The sequence below is a fragment of the Panthera onca genome, chromosome E3 (genome assembly GCF_046562875.1).
Source record: "Panthera onca isolate mPanOnc1 chromosome E3, mPanOnc1 haplotype 2, whole genome shotgun sequence".
NCBI lineage: Eukaryota > Metazoa > Chordata > Mammalia > Carnivora > Felidae > Panthera > Panthera onca.
Window position 1 is genome coordinate 40,535,820 of NC_138354.1, and position 22,437 is coordinate 40,558,256.

General features: G+C 56.2%; 2 protein-coding genes across 11 annotated transcripts in view; one reads left to right on the top strand and one right to left on the bottom strand.

The window, feature by feature from the left end:
* The window catches only part of CRAMP1 (cramped chromatin regulator 1), a 57,384-nt gene extending 46,990 nt beyond the window's left edge, over positions 1–10,394 (bottom strand). The window contains exons 1-2 of one of the 2 annotated variants that reach the window (XM_078440274.2): positions 10,079–10,394; positions 7,563–7,915 (exon numbers count right to left, since the gene is read on the bottom strand). In XM_078440274.2, coding sequence (XP_078296400.2) covers positions 7,563–7,914 — 352 coding nt within the window. In that variant the 5' untranslated portion in view covers position 7,915; positions 10,079–10,394. Of the gene's footprint in view, positions 1–7,562; positions 7,916–8,307; positions 8,380–10,078 lie in introns of those variants that run through there. The other variant, XM_078440273.2, reaches the window with a different exon arrangement.
* A 1,571-nt stretch (positions 10,395–11,965) lies between these two features.
* The window catches only part of IFT140 (intraflagellar transport 140), a 75,322-nt gene continuing 64,850 nt past the window's right edge, over positions 11,966–22,437 (top strand). For 2 of the 9 annotated variants that reach the window (XR_014136372.1, XM_081791760.1), the window contains exons 1-6: positions 11,966–12,071; positions 12,739–12,805; positions 16,139–16,316; positions 17,888–18,109; positions 21,959–22,080; positions 22,196–22,338. Coding sequence is in view for 8 of the 9 variants with exons in the window: in XM_081791760.1 (XP_081647886.1) it covers positions 16,170–16,316; positions 17,888–18,109; positions 21,959–22,080; positions 22,196–22,338 (634 nt within the window). In the remaining variant the exon portion in view is untranslated. The other 7 variants (XM_081791763.1, XM_081791764.1, XM_078440281.2 and 4 more) reach the window with 7 other exon arrangements.

Here is a 22,437-nt window from a genome sequence, read left to right on the forward strand (position 1 = left end):
GCACCGACACCCTGAAACCCAGGCACTCGTGGCTGATTCTGGAGCCTGTAATTCCTGAGGTGTAGCGATCCGAGGAAGGGCTGGCTGATCGCCCCTGCGCCACCCACAACAAAGGATTTCAGAGTCCTTTTCAACCTGTGACGAAACGTTCGCTTAGCTCTTTTTCCAAAACAAGAGCGACCCGCCCGGCAGGCCTATTGGTGCACCCGGGCCGCCGGCTCCGCCAGCCCACGCCTGGGGCTGCATGTGCTCGGAAGTCACACGCGCGTCTCTGCGGTCTACGACGCAGGCAGCCCGCCAGCTCTCGCGACAGGTCCCCGATCACGGCGCTGGGGAGACTCCAGACCAGGGGAGCGAACCCTGAAGGCCAACAGGACCGAAGCGCTTCCAAGCAGAAAGGAACCTCAGGGACAGAGCGCAGAGTAAAGCGAATGTCTGAACATTCCTGTTCAACAAACAAAGCAAATCACGCCAAGTAACCATTTCTAACGTTTGGCGACCATCACTCGAGACCTCGACTGCTTCGTGAAAGTCAAGTAGAATCGCACAGCTTCATCGGGAGAGGACATGCTGTCCGGCCCATCCCCCAAATTCCGGCTGAGGACGGAAGGCGCCTCATCCCGGCTCATTCAAGCCCTCAGCCGCAGGCAGAAACAAGACGCAGGAGCAGAGACACTGTGGCAGACCGTGACGCTGGGCCCCCGGGAGACGCCACCACCAGTGCAGAAACATTCAGATGCCAAGAGCGACGCGTGAAGGGGGAGAGGGAAGCCAGCGAGGACAGAGGGGAGCTGCCGCAGGGGGAAGAGAAGACCGCCGTGAGCAAGACCGGGTCGGGTATGGGGGCTTTCTCAGGGCTGGGAGTGGATGCGCGCAGAGGACCAAGGCCCACGCCCCCAGCGAGGCCACAGAGAGAGCGAGCGAGAGCCTGCGTGATGAGAAGTCAGCGTCCAAGAAACCTGGAGGGAGGGGCGCCCGGGTGGCTTAGCCGGTTTGAGCCTCCGACTTCGGCTCAGGTCAGGATCTCACGGTTCGTGGGTTCAAGCCCCGCACCGGGCTCTGTGCTGATGATGTGGAGCCAGTTCGGGATTCGCTCTCTCTCCCTCTCTCATCGCCCTCTCCTACTCACGCTTTCCCTCTCAGAAATGAATAAAAACACTTAAAACTCAAACAAACAAACCTAGAAAAAAAATGGATCCCAACGGCGAGGTCGCAGACGGCAAGAACAGGCTCTGACCTTTCTGTGCCCAGGCCTGGCACCGGGCCTCACAGCGGATGCTTGACGAGACCCGGGGCACCGCAGGAGAGCAGGTCAGAGGCCCCCCGCCAGGCCCCGAAGCCCAGTGCCTCCAGAACAGAGCTCACCCTCCCTCTCAACCTGCTTCTGTGCCCCAGTCCTCCAGCTGCCCAGGGGCCGCCCAGCTTCTCCCCATTCCCTGGCCAGCCCTGTACCACCCCTGAGTGAGACAACTTTAACGGCCTCCTCCCCCGTCTCCAAATCATCAAGCCTGGCCACAGCCTGCCCTCCAGAGCGTGCACCTGACAAATGCACACGTGCGGCCGGGGCCTGCCGGCTGTGGCGGCCCACTCCCCGCCGGGACGAGCTAGGCCGTCTGCCTCCTGCATGCGCGCCCCCCACCCCCCACGCCTCTGCAGGAGCCTGGGGCACCATCACTCACGCCCCTCACGTCACCGGAACAGAAGACGATGCCCGCCTTCCGAATGGGAACACTGAGGCACAGGGACAGTGGCCTGGCGGGCACACCACGCAGCTGCTTGGACCAAGAAAGGAGCGTGAATTTCTACGGCACCTTTACAGCGCGTTCAAATGCTTTACTCCTTTCTCTCTTCACAGTGTGCGGTTATTATCCACATTTCAGAAACGGGGAGACCTAGACTCCAAAGGCACGAAAGCCCCGAGGCCTCCGGGCAGCTAGAACCAAGCCTCTTATTCCAAACCCCGGCATCCTCCCCTCGAGCCACACAACACAATGGTGGCTGACACCCGCGTCACACACAGCTGCTTCTGTATTTTTACTACACACCGAGCTGAAAAATCCACGGATTTCAGGACGGAGGGAACTTGACCTCGACATCCTTCCCTCAGCCTGCGACGCAAAAAGGAACGGACAGGTTCAATGACATGCCCAAGCTCACGTGGCAGTCAGCGGCAAGAGTTAGGACTGGGGAGCACGTGTACCGCTGAAAACAAAACCGTGGGACGTGACCAGGTAAGACACAGAAGACGCACTAACTCGCTATCCTGGACGTTTCCTTTCGAGTCTGGGGAGCCTCCTTCCAAAGGTATGAACGCGGAGACTGACAGAAGACCCGCACCGCGAGGTGCTGCGTGACGTCCCTCGAGGGGGACTCAGGCGGGCCACCCCGCACTTCGTCCGCCCTCAGCTAGAAAGACGTTCCAATGTCCGCGGACGGAAGCGCATCTCCAGGCGCCGGAACGCTTCCCCGTGGCCCGGGTCTGCGGTGAGAAGGGATGGGGACCTTTCAGAGGCCGAGCATGACACATGCCGGTCCGTTCACCTGGCCGCCTCCGGTCACAACATGCCACGGTCGAGACAGGGGCTGCTTCTGTGCCCTTCGTAGCACACGCCCTCCACGTCCGACGCCACAGCGGCCAGGCTCACTCTTAGAGCCCAGCCGTGACTGAGGGGATGCCCTCGCCACCAAGGCCAGAAGGATGACATGGAACAAGGCCATTCCCGGGCAGGGCGTTGCGTCAGCAGACGTGGAGCACGCCGGTCTTCTCCAAGCTGCTCGCCTCCACCAGGACGCCTCCCCCCTGCTCGGCCTTTGCCGGGTCTCCACAGAGCACAAGGGACACCGCAGCCGTGCCGTCGGAGCCCCTGCGTGGGGTCCCCGCCTCCGACATCCTCTTCCACGAGCCGAAGGTGACCTGGACCCGCACGGTCCCGGCGCGTGTCCCGGGCCCCGCCCGCAGCGTCTGCCGCGTCTCCAGCCTCCACACGACACCCAGCCTCGACCTCAACGCGCCCGGGGCTGGTCTCCCTCCAAGGCACACGAACCATACGCCTTCTTCAGCGAATGACGAGATTTTCTGCAGGTAACTCTCGAGACCCCAGGCAAACACGACACCTGAGAATCTCTTCGGCCTTTCGCACGTCGGTCTTCGGCGCTAACGCTGCGGTCACGCGACGTAAGATGCTTGCACACGCCACCGCCCACGACAAAGCTCGTTGTCGCGTTTCCTCTGTTCTCTTTACCACTCCGTGTAACCCAAAACGAGACACGGTGTACAGTGTAAAACGAAAATCCTACGGAATCCTCGGTGGGCCAAGGGCAATTCCACAAGCGGGTGCCGTAGAAACGGTAGTTCTGATGTTAACAGCCAGCGAGGTGTTTGAAAATTAGCTCCACCTTCGAGCCAACGCTCGGATGTTGCCTTATCTACTCGCCTATGCTCTCTGTCCGGCTCTTTAACGTGAAGCCAGTGCAGTCTGTATGACCCTGAATTCAGTCTTTCACTGAGAGCCCCTGGGCCACGGGTGTTTTCCTCTCTATCCCGCACAGCTTCCTCAGGGCCCAGATTTGAGGTGGCCAGGGACGCAGGTCTCCTGACCCGACGTGCAGTCGGGGGTCACAAGGCAGCACCGTGTGTCAGGGCTACCGTGTCTTCTACCGTGTGCCCCACCACATGGGGCGCGGGGGGGACCACCCCGCCTTCCTCCTCCTCTTCTCCCCAAGAGGTCTGAGAGCTCTTGGCAAAGCCTGGTATCCCTGCCCAGGCGGCCGCGGTGGGCTCCGTACGGTCATCGCTGAAATTTTTTTTTTTTTTTAATTTATCTGTTTGAGAGACACAGAGAACCAGCAGGGGAGGAGTAGAGAGAGGGAGACAGAGGATCCGAAGCAGGCTCTGAGCTGTCAGCTGACAGCCTGAGGCGGGGCCAGAACTCACAAACCACGAGATCGCGACCTGAGTCAAAGTCGACACTTAAACTACTGAGCCACCCAGGCGCCCCAACGCCGCACCTGGTTTTATTCAACGTCACTTACCGACTGACACTGGGCACAAGAATCCCAGGCCTGGGGCCTGGCCCAAGAGCCCGAGAAGCGACAACACGAGCGACCGGAGCAGATGAGGAGCAAAGCACCGGTGCCACGGACAGAAAGGCCCCGGGGGGAGGGGCGCACTCTGACCACGCCCTGCGCAGGGCTCTCCCAGAGGCCCACACACACAGAGCTCCACCGACTTCACAGAACCTACCTTCCAGAATGCTCTCTTGAAACACAGAGGACCCACGTCCAGACTGCAAGCTGACCCCTTCATTCCTCAACGTTACCTTAAGGTGGCTTTCGCCACTATCTCAGCCGACCCATTCGGAAAGTAAAGAACCTAACGTTTGGGCCGCTGAAGGGACCTCCGTTTGTCCCACCGCCGAACGGGCCCCACAGCAGCTCCGGGAGTAGAACCTGGGTCTCCCGACTGCCGGCTCACCTCTCTTTCCAGTATGGTATTCGTCTCCCAAAGGCTGACCCCATCGGGGTGGCAGAGCTCACGTGATGTCTTCTAAAAACACCTACAAGCTATGAGTAGCCCACGGTTTGTGCAAAACATATGTAAGTTCTGCACAGGGATTTGCTGATTCCCCCAGAACGAGCACAGAGAAACCAGGTGACACAGCCCAACTGTGGAGCCCGCACTTTCATGACCAGCCTGCCCGCAGGTGGGTGGAAGGAAGGGTCTCGGGCAGGGAGCAGGGGAGAGGGAGGGCAGCGATGGAAAGCGAGAGTCTACTCTGCACCCGCCTCAACTGGCCCAACAGGGCGGGTAGCAGCTCAGGGGCGTTCCTGGGACCTCTCTCTCCCCCTCCCCACAGGTGACACCTGCCCGTGTCCACCTGCCCAGCCTCTCTAGCTCCCTAACCTCAAAACTATCCACGTTTCCCGTAACAGAGGCGTCGGGAGATTCTTAACGACTTACACCAGGGCTTAGCGGTGATATTTACTGCACCGAGGCAGACGCTGGCGTTATCCCCGTTCACAAAGAAACCGAGCCTCCGAGAGAGACAGGTTTGCTCAGTCACCCACATCGCGAACTGGCCAAAGGTGGAAGAGCCTCGAGAACTCTGTGTCCTCGACCTGGTTCTTACAGATATGTGAATTCTGGGTTTCAGGCTCAAACACATCCTTGGTTTGCGGCTTACCTTCCGCTTAGGTGGAGCACGTCATTCAAACGACAAACTTGTTTCTGTGCCCACTTGACACTGAAGTAACAGATATGAGATGCCCGGCACCTAGGTGCTAAATCCTGACCTTTAGAATTCAAAAAGAATTTAATGCAGGATCGTGCTAGAAAAAAGTCACTGTTTGTTGAAGTTGACAAAACACAGTCCTCTTGGAGAGCAAAACAGCACTGTGGACAGCAATCCAGGGGGACTTCCTTCCCTCCACAAGACCGTCCCCCCCACACTCACCGCAAGCTTCGCACGCCTGTCTGCAAGCTATCGGCCAAAGAACCGCCAACAACCAGACAAATGGAAATCTCATTTTTTGAAAAAACTAAAAAACGCTAGGACTGTTCATTTCCCCCTGGATCTGCGCTCCACACCCCAGGTGGAGATTTCCACAATCTGTAAGACAGATGCCCCTCTAAGAAGTGTCTGCAAAGGTTACGGGGCACTCAGTCAGAATCTGACCTTTGCTGGCTGCTAATGGAGATAAGCAAGCAGAGGTTCCCGAGACATGTGGGGGGCACCTTGAAGCGTGGAGCCAACATCAGACCCCACCAGGAAACTCCAGGCTCAACCTTCCCTGTGAAGCAAAGCAGACGTGTTTTCTACTCCTCTCCTAAAAGCCACCATTACGGTTTGACTTTACTCTCACTCCGGGAAATATCAGCTTGCTAAAATAAGAAAGTACGTAGCTCCCAAGAAGCACATATCCTGACAAGCTTCCATTTTCCTAACGGAAAGTCGATCGCCACTCAGAGCCACTCTGGGACAAGAACCGATGATGTGATGTGAGGCTCCTCCAGGGGCCCTTCTCCATCGGAGCCACGCTCTTCTGGGCAAACGAATGCAAACCTCCCCTCATCACCTGACGGCTGTGAGTCTAACCACACACCGAAGCCAGAGCGCCGCAGCACCTGACGCACAGCTGGCCATTTACAGGTGAGCAAGGGCTTTCACTCGGCCCGTCCCACGTGAGCAGCCACCGCCGTGCCTGGTTTCTCAGGGGAGTAGGCGCCTCTCTCTGGCAGATTCAAGGAGCCAAACAAGCAGACGAAAGGTCAGAGGGCCAAGGTGGCAAGGCCCTGAGCTCCGCCAGGGCTTCTGAAGCCACAAACCATTGACGGCATCCCAGGGGCTGAGCTGACTTACACACCTGTAACCAGGAGCGGAAAAGCTATTTGGTTCACACAACAAATAAAGCAAATTAACGTTTTCCTAATTAACTGACAACTCTCACACCAACGTAAATGTATGTGACCCAAGGTTTAATTTCTGAAACGTGCCAAATTACCGCACACTTACAACTTTGCTTACATCCAATCTACCAAAAACAAAAATTTGGTAAGGCCAGGATGATTTCAGAGGCCGGCCTCCTCAGATGAGGACAAGGCAGAACTCCGCTGAATCGTACACATTTGGCACAAGTCTCCAAACTGGGTTCTTTCTCCGTTGGTTTCTGAAATCTTTCCTTCTTAAGATGATCAGGGCCGCCTAACAAATTTCACTTACCTTTTCCCAAGGAACTAAACATAAGGCTTTTTTTCCTGAAAAACTCATTGGAACTTTGTTCCATTTGCTACCTGTAAAAGTGCTGCAGACTCGGCCTCAAAGGAAAAGGACGTTAAGAGCAGCTCTCTTACAGAGAAAAGCGGTACACGACGGAGAACGAACACAGCAGCGGCAGCACCACGGCGCGGCTCCCCTCCCGGTTCTGGAAGGGACCCTAGCGAAGCTGCACTACCGTCCATCGGGTCAGAACGCAGGGCCAACGCCGCAGACGGTAGGTACGTCCCAGGCCACAGATGTTCTCACTACCTCCTGCCCCAGGGGACAGCCTTTCGTGGCGCCCGGTGGAAAGTCTAAGGGCTGCACCCCCGTGTCCTCAGCACTTTTGAGCCTAGACTACAGGAGGCAGGGAGCGATGGGCCCGAGTCAGACTCTGTGATCCGTCACTTTTGGCTTCTTATCAAATGAGTTTCAAAAGCCCACTCCTTTGTTGTACGTCCACCAGCTCGTGTCCAGGAAAGAGACGTGGTAGGTATTTCGCCTTCCCTCTCCCAACTATTGTCTGAGGTTTAAAGAGCCCACCGTGTAGGTCACCGAGGCTGCTTTACCAGGAAACCCCCCCCAGACTCAGGAACCCATTGTACTTGCCCAGAACGCATACTCACTGCCTCTTCCCGGAGTTTCAGCACGGAGAGCAACAGCCTCTTGGGAGGAGAAAGGGGACACGTCCCCTGCCCAGTGCCACCTGAAGTGAGCGGCAGCGCGCGCGGGGACGCGGGCGGGGGTCCCTCTGAGCCACCCCCCCGGGGTCCGGGGCACACCCTGGAGGAGCGGGGGGTCCCGTACCTTTTCCTCGCGGCCCCGAGCCGCCGGCGCCGCCGCTCCCCCCGGCGCACGACGAGTCCTTCCTGAGCCTCTTGCTCTGCGGCCTGACGCTGGACCGGAGGAAGTGGTGCTGGTCCTGCGGGCAGGCGGGCGGCGGGGACGGGGCCTGCGGGCCGCCCGCGGGCGCAGGGGGGCCGTCGCCGCCGTCCCGGGGGGTCCTGGCGTCCCTCTTTGTGCCGCCGCTCTCCTCGGCCGCGTCCCCGCCGCCGGGCCCCTCGCCCTCCAGCGAGTCCTCCTCGGCCGACCGCTTGCCCAGCCGCTTGAGCCCGTCCTCCCCGCCGCCGCCGCCGCCGTCTCCCAACTTCACTGTCATCCTGGCGGGGCAGGGGAGGGGACCCCGGTGAGGCGCGCGCCCGGCAGCCTGCCCGAGAAGTTTAGCGCACCGATGCCCTCTCAACATGGCCGCCGTTGTTTGTTCCCGATCCCCTCCCGGCCGCCCGCCGCCGCCGCCGCCGCCGCCGCCGCCGCCGCCGCCCGGCCCGGCCCGGCCCGGCCCCCGGCCCCCGGCCCCCGACGCCGACCCCGGCGAACGGCGGCCGGCAGGCGCGGAGGCGGCGGGGCTGGCGGTCCGGGGGGCCGCGGCCGGACCGCCCTGCCCGCGCGGCGCCCCGGCCGGCGGGGTCGTGGGGTGGGGGCGGGGAGGGCCGGGGACGGCGGGCCCCGGAGGAGGTCCCGGGGTCCCGGGGCCGAGCCCCGCGCCACCTACCCCGTGGGGCCGCGACTCATGGCCTGCGCGGCGGGCGGCTCGCGCGCCGGCGTCTCCCAGAGCCGCCCCAGCCTCGGCGCCCGCGCCCCCGACCCCACCCCTCCCCGCCCCCAAAACGCGCGGGGCTCCGGGCCCGCGCACCTGCCCCACACGCCGCTCCCCAAAGTTGGCCCCGGAGCGGGGGCGAGGGGCCCGGATCCACCCCGCCACGGGAGAGGCGCGGGCTCGCCTGCGTGCACAGGGGACTCCATGGTGGCCCGCGGCTGCCGGTCCGCCTGCTTATTTTAAAACACACGTAAAGAATAATAAGCTCGGGGTTTCTGGGAATCTTGCTTCCTAGGGTGGGAGGTGTGTGCTGCTGCCGAGATTTACGAATTAAAAATGCTTCTACAACAAAGGAGCCTGGGGCATGGAACAGGTTGGAGCCACCAGTGAACGTGACATCCGCAGACACGTCCAGATCCAAATGCAAGAATGGGCAGAAGACGGGGTCGTGTAAAAATTCTCGACAACCGTTGATAAAACCCTTGCATTAACTTTGTTACCGGCTGCAGTGCGAAATGTCAACCACAGAACTGAGGACCCTAAAAATCTGCGCAATCCCGAGAAGCAGATCCGCTCAAAAACTGAGTCAGGATCAGGTAGCATCACATTATAAGCCCCAAAAGGGTCAGTAATGTGTACCTGTGATAAAGCAAGAAAGATGAAAATTAGATTCCTCAACAGGTGATGATGCTATGTCCAAACTGTTTGACATCCTCAACAAAGCTGCTGAGAATGGAAACGCTTCATTCAAAAGGGAAAAGACAGCAAGGCACCCAGGCTATGGGTGAAATACAGGAATAGGGACAATGGTCTCTCACTGAAACATTTAGAAAAGAGTAAAAATCATAGCAAAAAATCATAGTAACACCTCCCACTGCTCCGATGTATTGTCACAAAATGATCTGTGCCAGTTTTCATCTGCTGGAATTGGTCTTACAAATTATTCGAATTTAAGGAATGACAGTTAAGAAAACAAATACAAAAAAAAAAAAAAAAAAAAAAAACCTCTGCCAAAGAATAAAACCATACAGGGCAAACACCCAAACTTTTTAGAGGACTTCACTGCACAGCACTTAAGGCGACCTATTTCTCAACCTATCGTTGGTACTTAAGAAACCTAGGAATACCCCAAAGGGCCTTTCTCTGGGTTATAATGCGGAGAAACCTACTCCCAGGGACCTTTTATCCCCAAAACTACCCACAGTCAAGCCAGGCAGGACCCACGCAGGGCATACACCGGCCACAACACAACAGACTTGCCTGTGTGCCTGGCTGAATACAGGGAAGACCTGAACGCAGAAGGACACGGCTTCTCGCAACCAAAAGGATATTGACACATTTCAGAGTTTTCCCCTACAGGAAAAGGAAACCACGGGGATGGAATCCTTTGACCGAAAACCTCCAACGCTACTTCCTGACCGTTCGCAGAGGTGGAATCACCTCAAGCGAAAAATCCCGACTCGACACCGTTTTGTCAGGCTTCGGGAAGGAAAAAGCAAAACCCTCCCTCCCGGGCCGACTTCTGGCTGCACACAAAGAGCGCTGTCACCGCGCCACTCCTCGGTCCGGACTCTGCCGGGCCACCCCGACGGAGTACCGCGTGCGTAAGCACCGACGCGAGGGCACAGGCCGCTTCTCCCGCAGCCCCGCTCCACCTGGGGCCCGGGCCTCGCCATGACAGGCGGTCGGGGCGGCCCACCCCTCCCGAACCCCGGCCCCCGGTCACCTTCTTCATCAACGCCTCGCAGCGGCCTGGCTTCGCGGGCTCCCCGGGGGCCTCCCGGGCGCCCGCAGAACCGGCCGGGCCGGGCAGCCCCGGCCCCCGAGAGCCCGCTGCACAGAAGCCGCGACGTCGATGTGGTCCTCCCGCCTCGGAAGCAGTTGCCCGGGGACCCTCGCCCCGGCACGTCCCCTCCGCGGCAGGCGAGCGGCTGACGAGGCTGCGGGCGCGGGTGCTGCCGCCTCTCAGCTCCCGGAGGCCCGGCCCGCCGCGCTCAGCAGCAGTTCCGGCTACGGCAGCCGGCGGAGACGGCGGGCACTGCGCGCGGGGCGGGGCGGGACGGACGGCGCGCGGGGCGGGGCAGGGCGGGGCGACGCGCGCGGGGACGAGCACGCCCGAGTTTCCAGCGGGCGCGCCCCCCTAGGGGCGCTGCCATTGGCCAGCAGCGGGCGCGCGCGCTTGCACGTACGGACGCTGGGAGGGGGCGCGGGGCGGGCCTGCGACGCTGGTAGTGTTGTGACGCCGGCCTCGCGGCCGTGCGGGCCAATGCGTCTCTCCGGATTGGCGGATAGACAGCCAATAGGGCCAGCGCCCTGGCTGTGATTGGCCGGAGCTGTGTTGACGGATGCGTGAGAAGTAAACGCCGCCTCAGCTCAGAGTCTTGAATCCGGCGCGAACCGGGGTTTTGACGACAAAGTATACAAATGCAACTGAGTGAGATAAAGATGCCCTTTATTAGATCGAGTGTGTGCTTTTGAAGATTCTTAGTGCAGTGGATGGCGCTGGGCACGTGGGTCATATTTCTTCGTCATGGCGATAAAGGAGTGTGTTCTAAATTCTCGCGTTTCTTACGGAAGAGAGGATAAAGCGGGGTGGTGTTCGAGGGTACAAACCTGGAAGGAGCAGCGTATGAGTCATAGAGCTCTAATGCACAATAAGACGGATGCAGACGATAATATTGTACTTAGTTACGTCATATGACCGATGTCGCTACAGCCGCCACATAACATGAATGCATCAAAGTAACACGCAGTACACCTTAAACCGAAAGTGTCTCATGTCAGGGTTTTTGTTTCTGAAAATGAGGTCTTTAAAAACGGCATATTCCTTGTACCTATGTGATCCAGCACCTATCCTGTGGGATCCAGTAGTATCTGCATTTTCCTTTTATTTTTTTCACTTAATGTGGACTTCTTTGCTGTAGCAACATTTTTTTCCCTTTAACGACATGACTTTGCTGTGTTGTTCAAAGTTAATTTCCAAGTTTAAACACGCCTGACCGAAAAGGCCAGGGCGCACGTTCTAGTGCCTTTGGGATTGCAATCTGCCGCCACGAGTCACATTGGTTTCTAATGGGATGAAGCCATGGGTACCCTTGGCTACCATTTTCTCGCCAAAGGAGTCCATACGGCCCCCAAAGCGTTGCATGCACATCAAGTATTACGTCGAATCAATCGGCTTTGCTCAGAAATCCTCTTGAACCACACCCTCCTCCTTGAGATGAGACAAAGTAGAGCCCAGCAAACGGTGTGCGGTCCCAAAGACCGAAGAAGATGAACCGAAGAGAATCTTAAGGAAGATGGCGTTCCGTTTCTCCTCCACACTGTCAGCTGACCAACCCGTTTATTAAGGTGTAACTGCAGGAGCCGGTCCCAACAGGCTTTGCATCCTCATCACACCTATAAAAATGTCACCCGCTTCCCTTCTCTGCGCAGCACAGGCAAATGCTGGCCTCCTAGCTCCCCTTTCTGAGCTGGCGTTGTTGGTTGTAAACTGCGACGGGGACAAAATGCCCCGCAGGACCGCGGAGCTGGCCGCCGGCGGGGACCCGCCAGGGACTCTTGCCCTTGGCGCCTCACGAACACTCTCGACCGTATTCGGCTCTTTCCGGCCTCTCGAGGCGCTTCGGGTGGCCTCGGCTTCCGCCGCTCTCAAGTTCGGCAGTTTCCGCGTTCCGCGCGCAGCCGTTGTCCGGGCAACGCGCTGCGGCTCGGCGGAGGTGAGTGGGGTCGAAGGGCGAGGGCTGCGAGCCGCTGGGTAGGGGCTCCGTGGTGGTCTGGGGCGGGGGAGCGGAGCGATGACGAGCCGGGCCAGACCCCGGTCCCGCGGACCCCCGGGCCATTTTCCTCCGGAAACCGGGCCTCGGCCGAGCGGGTCGGGTCGGGGTCGGCGGGAGCTGGGCGCGGCGTCCGAGGTCAGCACGCGATGATGGCCACAGCGGGCGCAGTCCGGGCTCCACCGAGGGCCGCGGGGCGGGACGAGCCCCCGGCGGGGCTCGGGAGGGGAGGCGGGCGGCGCCGGCAGGGCTCCCGGGACCCCCCGCGGGACGGGGTGGGAGTTAGAAAACCGCCCCTATGCGCGGCCGGTCGGCCCTCGCGTGCAAGGCCTGCGGCTGTGACCCTGAACCGTCTGCGGTGAGGGGGCGCCGGCTGGGTGGCCGCGAGTGCCCGCGCCCCTGTATTCTGCCGCCGCCCCCCAGAGCCTCCCCCCGTCCCCCCTCGCTGCTCAGTCCGCCTGCGCACCCCGAACCCTCAGCTGAGCCGGGCGCCCCGAGGCGGTGGTCCGCGGCAGGGACTGGCGTCGGACAGGAGCAAATCGGTTAGAACTAACGGAATTTGCTTCTTTTCCTCAAAGTTTGTACATTTGCCACTTTTTTGTTGTTCTAGAGGCCCTGAGTTTAAGGAAAGGAAGTGCGCTTGTTTGCGAACTGATGCCACTGATCGGTGTCGTTAGGTAAGGATAATGTCGTTAGTCACCTCTTCTTGTGTTTACTCTGGTAGCTTTTGTTTATGATTATGCAGATAATACTTCTTCGTGGTGGAAAAACGTTGAAACGCAGGTACAAGGAATGGTGAGCAATCCATCACACTGGGTAAAAACGGACTCACCCACCTTGGCCGCTGTTTGCAATAAACCAGCAAGAGCATCTTCCCTTACTAATCAATATCTTCATCGTATTCGCCTGGAGGGGGTGCTGTTCTCAGGGCTGGGGGTGCAGCCAGGGACCCCCACCTGCAGCAGGTAGAGAAGTCAGTCAAGCACACATTTGCAATGAAGTCTGAAGGACTTTGCAATGAAGGACCAGCCTGTGTGGGGACGCTGGAGAGAAGCCTAGAACAACCTGGTAGTGAAGTCAGAGAGGGCTGGGGCTTCTGAATATCCAAAGGTGGAGTGTGGGGGAGGGAGTCTCCCAGGAAGTCCCAGGCAGGAAAAAGTAGTTTAAAGACCTGAGAGTGGGCCGCCTGGGTGGCTTAAGCCGACTTGGGCTCGGGTCATGATCTCACGGTTCCTGGGTTCCAGCCCCGCATCGGGCTCTGTGCTGACAGCTCAGAGCCTGGGGCCTGCTTGGGATTCTGTGTCTCCCTCTCTGTCTGCCCCTACCCCGCTCATGCTGTCTCTTTCTCTGGGTCAAAAATAAACAAAACGTTAAAAAAATAAAACCTGTGAGCACCCATGCTTATTCCACAGCGATGTTTGAGACAAAAAATACAGGGGAAACCAGGTTTTACCTCAAGTGCTGTGGTAACTCTTCCTTCAGTCTAACAAAATTAACATGACTTATTTTTCAGAGCAATATTTTCACCAAGTAAAATTGTTAAACACAAGTACAAATTTGTCATAGCCCCAAATTTCCACCCTTGGTTGGCTGCGACACATGAAAACTCAAAAGCTTTCCTTTGTTTTAACGCAAACGTTTCCTTTCGTTTAAACGCCCAGATTTTTATGCGGTTTTTTTCCGTTGTACTGACTTCATTTGAAAGTGCATAAGGACAGTCGTAGCCCCAGCCCCGTCCAAAGTGGATGTCCCCTTTGTGATGGGGGGGGGGGGGGGAGAGGTCTCTGGATCCTGCCCCTTCCCCTGACTCCGGCCCCCCACACCTCCCGCCCCTGCCTCCCTGCTCCACCAGCAGCCCCCAGCATGTGTTCCTTACTCCATGGCAGTGAGAACACCACCTCAGAAAGTGCGTGTGTTTCGGACTCAGTATATACTCAGAAGAAAAAGGGGAACGTTTGATATGTGACTGTTCATTTGTACCTTCGTGCATTTAGCTTCTTCCTGAAATGGGTTTCCTTCTCCAAATCCAAGCTTGAGACTTCGAGGCTTCCTCTGATAGAATTATTGTTGCTGCTAAAGCAAATGACGTAGTCCGTTCTCCACTCCGATGATAGAACGTCGCAGCATTCATTTTTTTTTTAACACCATTTTTTTTGTTGTGGCTAAATATACGTAATATAAAATCTATCATTTTAATTATTTGCGTGTATACAACCGGTGACATTAAGCACATTGCCGTGTGGTGTAACCATCCCCACCAACCCTCTTCAGTATTCTTCATCTTCCCAAACAGGAATCCTCTCTCCATTAAACACTAGCTCCCCATCCCCCAGCGCTACAGGCCCCGGTACCCACCCTTTCACTTTCTGTCTCTTGGTGACTATGCTAGGTCCCTCCCAGAGGTAGAAACACACCGCATTCGATCTTCTGTGATTGGCTTATTTCGCTGAGCGGAACGTAACGTCTCCTATGTTCATCGATATCGTGACATGTCAGAATCTCAAGGCTGGTTCATTCTGTGTTCTGTATGTGCACCATATTGTGTCTCTCCACTCATCTGCCAAGAGACAGTGGTTGTTCCGTCTTTCTGACTACTGTGAATAGTGCTGCTGTGAACGTGCGTGTACAAGGATGTACCCGACCCCCTGCTTTCAGTCTTCCGGGTGTACACCCAGAGGTGGAGCCGCTGAACCACATGGTCCTTCTGTGTTTGAGTTTTCAGGAACCACCATACCGTCTTCCACAGCGTCTGCACCAGTTCGCACCCCCACCGGCAGTGCCAAGAGTTATTTTCTATCTTTCTGGTTAACAGCCATTTTTTTAAAAATACAATTTATTGCTGCGTTAGCTGACATACAGTGTATACGGGGCGCTCTTGGTTTTGGGGGTAGATTCCCGTGATTCGTCGCTTACGTACAACACTCAGCGCTCATCCCAACGAGTGCCCTCCTCGCTGCCTATCACCCATGTTCCCCTTCCCCCCGCTCCCCCATCAACACTCAGCTTGTTCTCTGTATTTAAGAGTCTCTTATGGTTCGTCTCCCTGTCTGTTTGAAACTGTTTTTTCCCCTTCCCTTCCCCCATGATCTTAAGTTTCTCAAGTTCCACATATGAGGGAGAGCCTGTGATATCTTTGACTGACTTATTTCACTCAGCTTAATACCCTCCATTCCATCCACGTTGTTGCAAATGGCAGCATTTCATTCTTTCTCATTGCCAAGCAGTACGTCTTCTATGTAAACCACATCTTCTTTATCTGATAACGGCCATTCTAACGGGCATGACGTTGAATACTTTTAAATGATAGCACACGAACCTGCAAATATTGTCTTATCTGCCAGTTAGCTGCCCCAAACTGACTCGAGGGTGTGAGAAGTGGGCAGCGGGACTGGCCAGTCACGCACCGTCCCACCCTCCTGTGCAGGGCAGTACGCAAATCTTTTCCGGGAAAGAAAGACGTTAAGTCCGGAGAATGAATCAAGTTCACCGTCCCTGCTGTTGTCGTGGCTTCGTTTTCTCGATTCTCTAACAAAGGAACCCTCTTGCTTTCTACTACCTGAGAGTCTGATGTTGAAGACAGCCGTGGTCTTCAGGCTTTATAGCAAGTCGAATACTAGGTTTTTCTATATATTTCTGTGAAGCAGTTTCACTTCTATTTGGCTGGGGATTTTTGCTCAAAGGGCAGCTATGGAAATGCAAATTGTCCTCCTTATGATTGGAATAAAGATGTCGTCTAGCCTGCTGGGCTTTACTTTATTGTTTTGATGGCAGTGTTTTATTTTTTCCGTCGTGCCTGGATCATTCCGGGTCCAATTTCTTGCTTATTGTACGCTTTCCCCCTGTTAGAGTTCTCTTCCACATAAAGTTGCCTGCATGGTCTTAAGGGGCCTTTGTCAGTTGCATCATGTTCCGATGTTGGCTTCATGATGCTTGTCCTTCCCGGTTCCTTGTATGGTCACTGTCTTTGTTTTGTTCAAAACCAACAGGACTTGGCCATCTTTCCCACGCAGGTTTGAGCCCTGACTTGGTCTGAGTGTCATCATGGCCCTCTATTTTGACCACCGAGTGGAAGCCCCGGACTCCGTTGGGTCTCCTTCCCACATCCACTGGCACCCTGTGCATCCGTTCCTGGCAGTTGCCTCCGTCAGCCCGACCTCAGGAGGCAGCGTGGATGTATACCTGGAACAAGTGAGTAGTAAGAAGCCACAATGCTGACTCCCAGAGCTCTGGCTGTTGTCTCCTCTTCGTTCTCACGTATATGTGTGCACACGGGTGTGGGGGAGTGTGTGGAATGTGGGGTGTGCGTGTGTGTGTGTGTGTGTGTGTGTGTGTGTGTGTGTGTATCACGTTTTCCTGGGGTTCAAACTCCCAATATTATAAAAGCCCTTCAGTGTGGACAGTTCTCTCAGTCCCGGCACTTAGGTTGGGGACATGGTTAGGAGTGTCTAGCAGATTCCACAGTCAGCCTGTGGCCTCTGACCAGAGCCAACCCCTCCGTGCATCTGTGCGTCCCGGTCCAGTCTCCTGTTGGCCACGTTGGCCATCGGAAACTCTGCTGGTGTCCTGTGGCCGCCATAACGAATCCCCGTGAGCTGAGTGGCTTAAAACAAATCTGTCCTCTCACAGTCCGGAGGCCACAGTCTGAAATGAGGGCTCCTCAGGGCCACGCTGTCCCCGAAGACTCTGGGAGAGGAGGACCGTGCCAGCCCTCATCCTGGCTTCCGGCGGCCGCCTCTGCTTGTACCCACATCGCTCCACTGCCATCATGTGTGTCTGTGTCTCTTTCCCCTACTTGTAAGGACACCAGCCATTGGCTTCGGGCTCATTCTAATGACCTTTTCTTAACCTGATCATGTGCAGAGACTCTATTTCCAAATAAGGTCGTGGCACAGGTACCGGGTCAGGACTTCAGCACATCTCTTTCTGGGATGGCTCTTTGAGAGCTTTGTAGAAGCCCCCCCCACCCCCTGCTCCCCACCGCTCTCCGTGCACAACACCCCTCACGTGTCACAAAGACAATCACGTTTCCCTTCCCGCTACAACCCTCTGAAGTCCCACCGCACCTTCACTGGAGCGGCGAAGGTCATCAGTGATGTCTGCGTGCTTCTGGGTCCTATCTGAGGTCCCCCGCTCCTGGAAAACAGCCTGGAGGTGAGAGGGGCCGCAAATAACTTTGGCATTGCAGACCCTGGAAAGGCTCCTGGGGTCACCCAAGAGCCTGCACTCAGGGGTGCCTGGGTGGCTCAGTCGGTTGAGCGTCCGACTTCAGCTCAGGTCATGATCTCGCTGTCCATGAGTTCAAGCCCCGTGTCAGGGTTGGTGACACTCCCCCGCTTGCACTCTGTCTCTGTCTCTCTCAAAATAATAAATAAACATTAAAAAACTTAAAAAAAAAAAAAAAAGAGCCCGCACTTATAGAACCTTGGGGTCAACGGACTTGACCTCCGGGCCTAGTGCTTATTTTTGTAAATAAAGTTTTATTGGAACCCATTGAAATGCTAGCTAGCAACCAAGCCGTTGTGAGTATGAGGTATGAGATCATATGCCTTGATAACCTGGTCAGCGTGGTCAGTTGAGTCTTAATTCTATGCCTTCATAGCCAAGGGTAAGATTGGTGTTTCTATGAAAATTAAGTAGAACATTTCCTTTATAAACAGCTCCTTATATCCTCTAGCTGATACCGATTTCATTGATCAGCCAGAAGTTCCAGAGTAGCTGTCTCCCTTCACCACGTGGGATTTACCTCTTGTCCGTTGTAGGGTGAGCATGCGCCCGATACGCATATCGAGAGGTCGTTCCGGGTCACTTCCTTGTGCTGGCATCCGACGCGAATGATCCTGGCTGTTGGCTGGGAGACCGGAGAAGTGACAGTGTTTAATAAGCAGGACAAGGAGCAGCATGCGGTCCCCCCGACCCACACCAGCGACATCACCGTCCTCAAGTGGAGCCCCAACGGGAACTGCCTCGTGTCGGGGGACAGGGTAAGCAGACGTGGTTGTCACTGATTTCGGATCGCTGCATCCCCGTCGGTGCTGTTAGAGTGCAAGTGGGGAAGAGTGTTAAAGGTCAGAATTTGAGACATAGTGGTTGCTGAATTCACTTGACCTTGTTGGATGTCATGGCAGAATCTGTTTTATACTGAAAGTAAGGTTTGAAAATTTCGTCCTACCGTCATACTCTGGCAGAAGTGTGTCTGTAATTTTTTAAGTGAACTTTTCTAGGAAACTTATGTTCATCAAGGTGAGGTGACTGTTACAGGTACTGTCACTTTTATGCTCCCCCCACCTCCCACCCCCGAATCAGCAGGTTCCCTGAGCACACTCCTTCGTTGCCTGGGAGGCCCTGGTCCTAATTGTCTAGCTCAGGGCTTCCTCATGGAGCTCACTTTGCCCCCGGGGGACACTTGGCAGAATGTTTTTGCTGTCAGAGTGGCTGGAGGGAGCCGTCTACTGGCATCTAGTGGGTGAAGACCCGAGAAACTTCCCACAACACAGAGTTATCAGCCGAAAATGCTAAGTAAGTGTTCCCAGGCTGAGAACCAGCATCTATACCTAATTCGATTCACAGACGCGTGGCAGAAATTTTACACTGAGGTCATTCATTTCCCTGGGGCAAGGTAATACGTTCACGTATGTCAAAGTCCACAGACTATGAAAAGGTCTCTACCGTGACAAGACTCTGCAACCCCATGCACTCCGCTCCCCTCCACCCCGCCATCCAGCGCCCACAGCTTCCCGAAGCTTCTCCCGTTTCTTCCGATTCACAGCAGCACATACCGATGCATTCTGTCCCGTTGCCACTTCTGAAAAATTTCAAGCTATTAAAGGAGTTGAAAGACTAGCCCGAGGAGCACCGTGTACCCTTCACGTAAATTCTCTAGTTGTTCCATTTTGACACGTCTGCTTTCTCTCTCTATCTTTTCCCCTGAATACTTGAGAATTTGTCGCAGAGATCACACTTCACCCCAGGTCCTCTGGCGGTGATGTCTTGAGGACAAGGACTTGTACACAGCTGCCATGTGTGTGGCACTCGCGCTGAGGAAGGCGAGCGCTGAGGCGGCGCCCTCTCGGGCTGTCCCGTCCTGTCCCGTCCACGGCGGGTGTTGTCCTAACCCAGAATGTGGCCAGGGACCACGCACTGCGTTTGGCTGTCCCTTCTCTTTGGTTTCCCTGAATCACAAACGGTTCCCTGGTCTCCTCTTTCCTTTCTTCTCTTGTTTTTGGTCTTTGGTGACATCACCAAACAGAGGAGTCCAGACAGGTTATTTTGTAGACTGTCCCTCAGTATAGACTTGTGCTTGGCGGGGGGTGGCAGTTAGGTGACAGGTAGCAATGTGGGGAGCCTTGCAGGTTCCCTGAGCCAGTGCCAGCAGGGGTGGGGAACAGGGTTCCCCAACACTGAACACTAAGTAGTCCTCGTGCACGGGGTGCCCAGAATTCAACTCCGTTCTGACACCGTGCACCTAGAGACAGTGCCAGGTCCCACGGGTCACGGCGTCCATCCCGCACCCCCACCCCCACCCGTGCTCCTGCTACAGGCCACAGAGTGGAGGGTCCTCCTCGGGCTCTTGCAGCCGGTTAGAGTGGCTCCCAGAGACCAGGCCACCCCGCCCCTGGGCAGAGACCCAAAGTCATCTTCGTTAACGTGAGCGGAGACATATCTGTGGCCCTTCTCACGGGAGGTTCCGTGAACCAGTGGTGAGGGAACGTTTGGTCCTCTGAATGAGCGAGGACATATTTGTTATCAGTCAGGGTGTCGTGGGTCCTAATGTGTCACTGGTCAAGTGAAGTGATGGTATGTCCCGACATTCACATGTCAACACACCGACTGCACTTTCGTCTCGTACGACATTAGACTCTTGCTCGTGCGTGGGGCTGATTTTCTTGTCTTCCGAGGTGACTTGTGTCTAGAGTATATAAAACTGTGTTGAATGTTGTCGCCACAAGGGAGACCAAGCAGCTCAGCTGTTGCCTCCGGTCTGGTAGCCGGTTACCCAGAAACCTGAAGGGGCTTTGCTGAGAGACTTTGTGTGTAAGTTGCCTTTTAAGGCCGACACTACAGCTGATCCTGGAACCACCTGGGAGTTAGGGGCATCAAGCCTCTCCCAGTCAGAGATCTGAGTATAACTTTGACTCCCCAGAAGCTTACCTGCTAACAGCCTTTGTTGACCCAAAGCCTGGCCAGTAACATAACAGTCGAATAACAACGTTTTACGCGCCGGGTGTATCACATACTGCGTGCTTACCATAAAGTAGGCTGGAATAAAGAAAACTGCAAAAAACTCACACGGAAGAGAAGATACGTTTACCGCACCATACCCTGAAAGTCCACCTATAAAGGACCCACGTCGAGACCCGGGTTGTTCGAGGGCCATCTGTATCTGGAAAGCACTTTCCCGTTTACGATGATCTAGTGCTCTCGGGCCTGCGGGACGATCGGGGGCACGCTGAGAGAACAAAGGATGGGAAGAAGAGTGTGTGGCAGCCTCCTCGAGCGGGAGATGTGCCCTGACAGCTGCGTGGGCCTCCTTGCTGACGCATTCTACGGAAGTGGTGCCGTTTGGCAAAGCTCAGCATGCCTCCGCAGCCACAGAGGCCTCCTGGCCCGGGCCCAATGGCACCGTTTCCCCACCCGACCTCTCGCGCTCGTGAGCACCCTAAGCTTGAGAGCTCGATGACTTAAAAATTGCACATGTAGTACGCCTGTCCCCAGGTGGTGGTTTCCTGGGAAGATGGCTGATCCCAGGACTGGGGCCGGGCCCTGAGCCCAGAGGATCTGGAGAGCCAGCAAGTAAGGGAAGTGCTCGCAGATCCCGCGGTCCAGGGTGGGTCAGAGGGACGCAGGAGCTAACGAAAGACCTCCCGGTGGCCGAAGCTGGAGCTCGAAAGTGAACCAAGTGGTGCTGGATTGTAACCCAAAGCGGAAAGTCACCGTCTGTGACATAAACAGGGGTGTGAACCCGTGATGTAGTAATTAGTGAGTGGTGGAGAAGAGACAAATCTCTCGTCCTGAAGAACCCAAGCGATTATGTAGATGGTCCACACTCAAGCGGGTGACTTCGTTCCAAATAGTACGGGACGGAGAGGGGGGAGAAGCAAAGACTTCACCGTGGACAAGGTCACCCAAGGGACCTCACCGGGCGGGGAGGGTCAGCAGTGGCACAGATGAGGCTCGTCAGTGGCACCAATCACCCGTGTGACGTGACGTGACGAGAAGGGCGCGCGATCTCCGTGGCCTTCTCCCCGAACCTACAACCCAGCCCAGTCGCGAGAAAAGCGTCAGACGGGTCCCGACGGAGGGATGCCCCACATCATCCCTGACCAGTCCTGCAAGCTGGGGGGGTCAGAGACACTGTCCCGGCCCAGAGGAGCCTAAGGGGACGTGACGCCCAAATGTCCTGTGGCTCCTGGTGGGGGAGGGGGGGACCCAGGGAGAAAGTAAGTGTGAATAAAGCACGACCCTAGTCAATACAGTACGTCAGTGTCGGCTTGTTAAATCTGGGAAACGCACTATGCTAAGTAAGGTCTGCTCACAGGAGAAGTGAGGGGTGGAGAACGGGACTTCTCTGAATGACCTCTACCGCTTTTCGTAAATCTGAGTCTACTCAAAAATTGAGTTTTGAAAGCTGGCTGTGTGGCAGGTGTTATCTGGGGGAGTGAGGGTGGCAGAGGGCACACGGAAGGCTCCTGTTCCTCCCACGTTCACGGCGCACACATAACGGTTTTGTGATTTGTCGTAAAAGGAATCGGCGTTTATTCTCTCGCACCACGTAACACTCCCACCGGTCACCGTAAGATTGTGTCTCCTTCACACGGTGTTGGGTTTTCCAGCTTGGCGTCCTGCTCTTGTGGAGGTTGGACCAAAGGGGTCGGGTACAAGGGCCTCCTCTGCTGAAGCACGACTACGGAAAACACCTAACCCACTGCATCTTCCGGCTCCCCCCTCCTGGCGAGTGAGTAAGAGCGTGGGGCTGGTGCGGGGTGGGCTGCGGGCACATCTGCAGTGACCACGCCTTCCAGTAAGGAACCTCTGGGACTCTGACTTCCTGTCGTGTCTGCCTTCCAAAGGGACCTCATTCAGCTGGCGAAGGCGGCTGTGAGTGGCGATGAGCGAGCCCTGGACATGTTTAACTGGAGGAAAAGCAGCTTTGGGAGTCTCCTGAAGATGGGCTCTCAAGAGGGACTGTCGTTCTTTGTCAGCCTGATGGATGGTGAGAATATTAGGTGGGGATTCTAGGACATTGAAGCGTTTAGGGGCGTCTGGTAGGGACTGTGAACAAAGAGGTGATGTCTGTGCATAAAAAAGCAGT